Genomic DNA, 8,526 nt, shown 5'->3' on the forward strand with positions numbered 1-8,526 from the left:
GTCACTATAGTAGGTCAGGTCACTGGTCCAGGTCCAAGTGTACTGCCGAAGACCACTCACCACTGCACCTAGGCAAGTCTGAACCTTAACTGACCTATTGAGCAGTAATGCCAGCAATTGACATTTGCTCCAGGTCTTACATTTACCCGTCCCTCCAAGATCTTCACTTCTGAAGTCTCCAGGCAGGGCTCTGCTTCCTCTGCACATGCGCACAGCAATTTCTCTTATAAAAAAACTAAACTTGCCTTTAGAATGAAGGTTTTGGGGCCTTTCAATAGGAAAAAGCAGCGTTCGCACACAGAGGAACCCAGCTAGAAGACTTTTGAAGCAATGGCTCTCAGAAGGCTGCAGGCAAATATCATCTTAAAGTGAGCAGGGGCAGGTAAGTATAACACTTGAGTGGTGGGGTAGGTGGTTATATAAACTAGGGATGCACCAATACCGATATTAGTATTGGTATCAGTGCCGATTCCGAGTATTTGGGCGAGTACTCGTACTCGCCCAAATGCTCCGATGCGTAGCCCGATAACTGAGCTTCTGGTATCAGGAAGCTGGGCAGCTTTCTGATAGGCCGGGAAGCCGGCTCCATGCTCCCTCATCACGTGGTGACGAGGGAGCATGGAGCTGGCTTTGCGACCAATCAGGAAGCCGTGTAATCACTCGCCGCTTAACTTCCGAAATGGCCGGGAAGCTGGCCAATCAGGAAGCTGGACGTCGAGTCATTACCTGCCCCCTGGCTTTCTGTTTGGCCAGAAAGCCGGCTTCATGCTCCATCGTCACCTGGTGACAAGGGGGCATGGAGCTGGCTTCCTGTTTGGCCAGCCCGACTTCCTGTTTGGCCAGCTTCTGGACCATCTCCTAGCATGGAGACGGCTTCGCTGCTTATCAGGAAGCCAGGTGGCGAGTCATTACACGCCGCCTGGCTTCCTTAATGGGACTTCCGGTATCGGTATTCGGTATCAGCGAGTACCAAAAAAAAATTATCAGTACTCGATACCGAAAAAATGGTATCAGTGCATCCCTAATATAAACCATAACTGTATTAGAAGCAGTTATCCTTTTACTTTTATTAGATTTCTCTGTCTAGTGGTTTCAGGGCTGTCTGTTTTTTTGTTCCCTATCCCTGCAGGTTCTTTCCAGTGAAAGCCCAGGACGTACTCGTCCCTACGTTGCTGCTGTGGGGGGAGCTTGACGTGTTTCTAGAGGCGGCAATGGTACCGGAGATGCAGCAATACGTCCGCGCTCCTTTTCGGGCTGAGATTATACAACATGCCAGCCACTGGCTACAGCAAGATCGCCCTGAAGAGGTCAACAGGATCATGAGGGACTTTTTAAGCCATGAGATGCCCGCTCACCATGAGATGCCCGCTCACTGTGGGATGCCCGCTCACCATGAGATGCCCACTCATCAAGAGCATATATAAGCAACAAGAAGTATTGGTAAGCAGAGCGGGAATGAAGTGCCAATGTTTTTTTGGTGGGTATGATCATTGCTTACCCACACCTAGACTGGAAATGCTGACGTTACTTTTTACCTGGAAGGAAGGTGCACCTCTACTGTATAAAGGCTCCCCCCAGAGAGGTGCAATATGGGATCTCATCGGCAGTACGGAGTGAGGCCAATACTTCATGTTTGTAGACATATGAAACAATACAAATCGTCCTGAAGAGGAATTAATGTTGTGCGGCTCCAAGTCAGGGACTGAAGACCAGAACATGCCACCTCCTGAGTCTAATTTGCATTATTTTGTCCCGTGAGTTCACTCTTTCTATGACATATTGTACATCATGTATACCATGGTGCACATATCTGTATTTCCCGGATTATAGAAAACATCAAAGCCTCCATCCACCTTCATGAGGACACAAAGAAGAAATTGACACTAAGAAATGTTTACTTTTGGCATTGATAAGCTGCTCACTTTGGACATCTCAACCACTTAAAGCTACATACACAATGAAAATGCATACTGTATATGTTTACTGTTTTACCTGCCAGAGAATTTGTAATTAAAGTGACATTAAACCCTCAGATTTTTTAACATAAAACAATACTGTAATGTGCGCCTTACTGTAATCCATGGTTGTTTCCCTTCTCTTTGCTGCTTTTCCTTTTAAATCTGTATCTGTTCTCATGCTGGGCAGAACTTCTGTTTTGCAGCAGATTGCCTTGTCTCTGGAATGGATACACGGTGTCTGTGTGCAGGTTTCTATAGGCTTGTAACCTGAGCCAGCATTACAGGAAGAGGCCCTGAGCTGAAAAGGGAAGTTCTCCCCAAGCATGAGAAGACATGAGGATTTAAAAGGAAGAGCAGCAAAGAGAAGGGAAACAACCATGGATTACAATACACAATATTGTTTTATGTTAAAAAATCTGAGGGTTTAATGTCACTTTAAGTTCAGCCAATCCTGTGATTTACACACATTTTCACACAGCGCAGACAGATGGGTGACACGTGTAATGTTCTGTTTCGAATGCCAATATATGCAGTGACATACCTCCTTAGACCCAGTCTGTGTGGACAGTATGGCCACTTACTGACTTGGCAGAATACGCAGACAGCTTAACTCTTCATTAAAACAAAGCTGCTGAATCTAACACAGTTTTACGTCAGGCAAGAACAGTGCAGAGACTATTTTTCTGGTAAAACTAATGTGAAAAAAAAAACTAGATGTTTTCCTGGTGAAACTGAACTAGGAAAGCATAAGAGGGCATGGAGTTTCTTGCTAGGGAATGTACTAACTAGCACCCCCCATAGGAGGGGGAACAGGGAAACATACAAAGGACACAGAAAATAATCAAGTTTCTGTGGCAGCATACTACCCACCTGGTATCAATAGATATCACAGTTTTAGGGATGCACCGATACCGGTATTTTGGTACCGAGTACGAGTACCGATAATTTTTTTCCGGTACTCGCCGATATCAATTACCGAGTACCAGGAGTCCCTGGCAGCGTGTAAAGACTCGCCACCCGGCTTACTGATTAATAAGAAAGTCTGTCCCCTCTCACCTCAGCATGTCCAGCCTGTTAATCCCAGGGCCTCTCCAGCCAAAGAGCGGCCTTCCTCCGGTACCCAGCCGGAGCCGTCTTGCTGGCCAATCATGGAAGCCGGGCGCTGCGTAATGATGCGGCGCCCTGCTTTCTGATTGGCCGGGAGGACGGCTCCATGCTCCCTCGTCATGAGATGATGAGTCATTACACGGCACCCAGCTTCCTGATTGGCCAGCTTCCCGACCAATCAGGAAACCGGGCAGCACGTCATTAGCCGCTGCCTGGCTTCCTGATTGGCCGGGAAGACGGCTCCATGCTCTTTCATCACAAGTGACGAGGGAGCATGGAGCCGTCCTCCCGACCAATCAGGAAACCGGGCTGCGTGTAATGACGTGCAGCCCGGCTTCCTGATACAGGAAGTACTCGTGCTAGGCATCGGAGCATTTGGGGCGAGTACGAGTGCTCCCCCAAATACTTTGTATTGGCACCGATATCAATACTAGTATCGGTATCGGTGCATCCCTATACAGTTTAATGATAAACTGCAATACATCCTAGCAACAATATAACAAAATAATTTATGTGGTACACAACATGTAGTTCCTGATTAGTATTAAAGTATTGAAGCCAAAGCATCATCATGACAGGCTGGGAGCTTTCTATTAAAGCTGGAGTCCGGGAAGAATCCAAAACTGCCCTTGCAATGGGGCTGCCCCGGTACTGCAAAGGGTTAATTGCTTGTTTTTGTCTTGGACACCTTTAAATGTAGTGTTACTTACCTCACGCCTCACCCGGTCCCCTGAAGCCACTGCTCTTCAGTGCTTTGTCGGTGGCACTCCTACGTCATCATGTACATTGCAGGATCAGAAGTCCTGCATTGTAAGTGAAGATGCCAAGGGCCCATCCACAATCCGGAGCATTAAAGGGAAGAGGAGAGGGCCAGCTGCTGGGGAGCAAGGGATAAGGTAAGTAAAAATGATTTTTAACAGTACCCCAGGCAAAAACGAGCACACTGCAAGGGTAGATTTGAATTTTCCCCAGGGTTCAGTATTAAAGGAGAACTATGAGGGGGAGGGGGGGTGCTTTTCACTCACCTCATAGTTCTAGCCGACCTGTGACAATGAGACTGTCACAGGTCGGCTCAGTAGATCGGGAGGTGAGCGAACACATACCGGCGTTCGCTCACCTCTCGATCTTGTCACGGCTCTGCCGGGACAGGGGAGGGGCTGGATTCCCCCCCCCCTCCGATCCGCCAGCGCTGACTGGCGGAACAGACGGGGGAGGGGGCGGGTACAGCTGGCTCTGCCTCTAGATAGGCAGAGCCAGCTGTCACTCACGCAGCTGGGCGGATCCCGGCACAATTGTCGGGATCCGCTTCAGCTGCGGCATCTCAGTATACCGCGAGCTACAGCTGCAAATGAAAATATCTGATCTCTATGTAACCTGCAATAATACCAAGAAAAATTGATATGCCAAAAAAAACAAAACAGCATTTCAGAGGAAGTTTGCACCTTAGAGATAAGTAAGAAAGAGACATAATCCTGCCCCTGTACAAAGCATTAGTAAGACCTCATCTGGAATATGCAGTTCCGTTTTGGGCACCAGTTCACAAAAAGGATGTTGTGGAACTGGAGAAAGTCCAGCGAAGGACTAAACTCATAAGAGGCATGGAGGAGCTCAGCTATGAGGAGAGATTAGCTGACCTGAATGTGTTCTCTCTGGAGAAGAGGCGATGAAGGGGGGACATGATCACCAGGTATAAATACATAAATGGTCCATGTAGTGAGCTTGGTGCCAAATTATTAATGTTAAGGTCGCTGCAAAGGACAAGGGGGCACTCTTTGGAGGAAAATAGGTTTAACCTTTGCATACGGAAAGGATTCTTCACATCTAGAGGTATGAACATGTGGAATAGACTCCCCCAGGAGATAGTTCTAGCGAGCTTGGCTAATTGTTTTAAAAAACATCTGGATGTATTCCTAAATGCACAGAATATTACTGGATATTGAGTTCTTAGAGGTATATTAGGCATCAGGGATTGTTGATCCAGGGAATATCCGATTGCCTTATGGGATCAGGAAGGAATTTTTTTCCCCTGTTGGAGAAAATTGAACCGTGCTTTATAGGGGTTTTTTGCCTTCCTCTGGATCAACAGGGGGTAGCTGTGGGCATAGCGTTCTGTTTAGGCTTTTCTTCTCCCCCCCCCTATCTCTATAGGTTGAACTCAATGGACTTGTGTCTTCTTTCAACCTGACTAACTATGTAACTTACCACGCAGAGCTGCCTATGTCATGGCACAAGGTGGGAATTTTGTCTCAGACAGTGCCCCCTAGAGGCAGCACATGAGAAGATTCTCATCTTAAAGAAGAACTATGGGGTTAAGGCTTTTCTCCTTAGGGTAACGGGAGAATCAGAGGACATCTAATGCACCGAGGGAACCGTCCAATTTGGCTCGGAGGAACCATGAGGAGCATTGGAAGTTAGACATAATATCTTGTAGTTGGAATGCTGTTTTTTTATACTGTATCATTGTCCTCTGCACTCTTACAGAAATTTGGGAAACAGAATCCCTGTTTGAGAACATATATATTTTATCATGGGCCACAGAGGAAAACCGGGAGAAATCTAGGCAGTTTACCACATCTGTGAGAAACATAATCTTAACTTTTTTACATGATATACAATAGATTCCAGGGACTGGGTATGCAACGTTACACAGATCTCTCACCATTGAGATTTCAGGCTTTTATCTTGGAGACGCATCCAATCTCAGCCATACAAAAAAAAAAAATCAAACGGGGGCACAAACCAGAATTGGTACTTTTGTCAGTAGAGATGCCGCTTGGTTCAGTTGCCCCAGATACGCATAGTGTTGGAAAAACTTATTAAAATGCTTCGTTAAAAGAAAGCTGCTGCAGCACCAGAAGGCAACAGAGCTCAGGTACATTCAGTAAATCTTACATAACCAGTTGTGCTGATGGGGAAGCATGTTGGATGAGAGCAGAGATACTGATATGAGGGGAATGTTGCTCTTCATTCAAGGCAAATGATTTAATAGGAACCAATCACCAATCTTCGCTCTTGAATCATCTGAACCTTCCCTCTTGAACCATCTGAACCTTCCCTCTTGAACCATCTGAACCTTCGCTCTTGAACCATCTGAACCTTCCCTCTTGACCCATCTGAACCTTCACTTTTGAACCATCTGAACCTTCACTCTTGAACCATCTGAACCTTCACTCTTGAACCATCTGAACCTTCACTCTTGAACCATCTGAACCTTCACTCTTGAACCATCTGAACCTTCACTCTTGAACCTTCACTCCTGAACCATATGAACCTTCCCTCTTGAACCATCTGAACCTTCCCTCTTGACCCATCTGAACCTTCGCTCTTAAACCATCTGAACCTTCGCTCTTGAACCATCTGAACTTTCACTCTTGAGCCATCTGAACCGTTGCCCTTGAACCATCTGAACCTTCGCTCTTGAGCCATCTGAACCTTCACTCCATGCTGTGTAGCCGGCTCCATGCTGATTGGCCGGGAAGCCGGCTTCCCATCCAATCAGGACTGAACCGGCTTCCGGACCTATCAGGAAAGCGGGCGCGAGTCATTACTCGCCACCCGGCTTCCTGATTGGCAGGAAAACCGGCTCCATGTTCCCTCGTGGCACTGACGGTCAGAGGAAATCTCCCTTTGACTGGACCCAGATACTCGGTATAGGCACATCTACAGATACTAGTATCGGTGCATCCCTAATCTGAACCTTCACTCTTAAAACACTTGAATCTTCCTTCTTGAATCATCTGAACCTTCATTCTTGCACTGGAAGCAGACTTCCTTGGAGATCTGGCTTGGTATAAGTAGAAGAAGAGTGGGAATTTTCAGTCAGTTCACTGGAAACCATTTGCTGCTATAAACAGTAAATTATATAATAACAATAACGTTTAGCGTGTACATTATTGTTTGAGCCTTTATTTTATATGTGAAATCATTAAAGTGTTTATAAGATGATTTATATTGAGTGGTAGCAGAATAATGCCCATTGACGGACAGAATGTTGTATTGCAAGGTTATGAATTCATTTTAAAGTAAATAAAAGACAGATTGTGTTTTAAGTTGTAATTGATTTTAGATATTAAAAAACAAATGTAAGGATGTATTCCTTAATACAGAGCTTCACTAAGTAGTGTCTTTTACATCTGTCTGGAGTTCAGTTTTAAAATGCATTCATTATTTATTTTTTAAAATACTGCATTCTTTTTTTTTAAATCAGATAGTTTTTATTGATTTTACACGTACAGTAGGCAAACACAAAAACAAAAAAAAGAAACCAAAAACAAAAACCAGTAGCAAGCCAACAAATGATCCAAGAGGGGGAGGGAGGGAAGGGGAGCATAATGTCATGCAGATAGTGAAATTCGACAAGAATATGCTGACCACTTGTGTGAGCTTATATTGAACATAGACTAAACCAAGCCCACCACAAAAAAAACACATAACAAAACAAAAAAACAAAAAACAAAAAAACACACAAAAAAAGGGTTTTTAAATGAGATGGAAACAGTAAACCAAAAACTGAAGAAACAACGTCCACGCAGGGAAGCCTTTGGGGTAGGGTGGCAGCCTCTGTCCCCTGTCTGCTTGCTAGGGGTGGGGAGCGTGTGCTGTGTGCCGCCGCCATCTTGGATCCCCTACAGACGTCTGCTCACATGCGGCTGCTGGCCACGCCCCCCAAAATACTGCATTCTTGGTTGTTTTTATATCTACCTGGAGTCCATCTTTAATATTCTGTGTGTGAAGAAAGAGAGTGTCAGGATGCCGGGGGCGTCACCTCCCCACGGGGTCAGAGGGTACGGCGTAGGGTGCAGGCCTCCCTTCGGCCTGGCAGAACCACAGGGGCTCCAACTGCCACTGCGCATGCGCAAGCCGCTCGGGCGGATGCGCGTGCGCAGTACAAAGCCTGCACGCCCATCCCCGGAAACGCGTGCATAGCGCGCATGCGCCTGTTTAGGCCTCAGGTGTGGGCCAGCCCACACATACCGCCTCTCGCCTGCCATTGGCTCTCGGGGAGGGAAGCCTCCTGGTTGCCTCGGTGACCAGGGGGCAGACTCGTACCCCCTGGCTATAAAAACCAGGCCAGGGCCCTGGCTTATTGCTGAGGTATTCCACCTCATGATGTGACATACGATGCTCCTCTCCTATGTGCCTTGCTGCCAGTTTCCTGAACCCTCTGCTGACTTCCCGTGTACCAACCTTGGACCGACTATCTTCTCTGACCCTTTGCTGCCTGCCTCGACCTCGGATTGCACTAGACTACCCCTTTGGATTTCCCCTTGTTACCTTGCCTTCGGACTTTTCAGGCTGCTTCCTTCCAGCGGGTTCCCTCTGTGCTGCTTGCCCGTGGACGCACCTGACAGAGAGCGAGCATTTGCTGCTCCATGTCCCTCCGTGCATTGCTTCTGGCGCTCTTCTCCATGTGCCAGATAACTGACTGGGATCTTACCAGTGTACCCGCATTCTTTCACAA

At 46.8% G+C, this 8,526-nt stretch overlaps 1 protein-coding gene across 1 annotated transcript in view; it reads left to right on the forward strand.

Moving 5' to 3' along the window:
• Window positions 1-8,526, forward strand: part of LOC108797013 (epoxide hydrolase 3-like) — a 42,305-nt gene that overhangs the window by 22,959 nt on the left and 10,820 nt on the right. Inside the window, exon 8 of the mRNA XM_018568578.1 lies at window positions 1,130-1,359. Within this exon, the coding sequence (XP_018424080.1) occupies window positions 1,130-1,359 (230 nt within the window). The remainder of the gene's footprint in view (window positions 1-1,129; window positions 1,360-8,526) is intronic.

The sequence above is a fragment of the Nanorana parkeri genome, unplaced genomic scaffold (assembly GCF_000935625.1).
Source record: "Nanorana parkeri isolate BGI_ZX_2015 unplaced genomic scaffold, ASM93562v1 scaffold1212, whole genome shotgun sequence".
Classification (NCBI taxonomy): Eukaryota; Metazoa; Chordata; class Amphibia; order Anura; family Dicroglossidae; genus Nanorana; species Nanorana parkeri.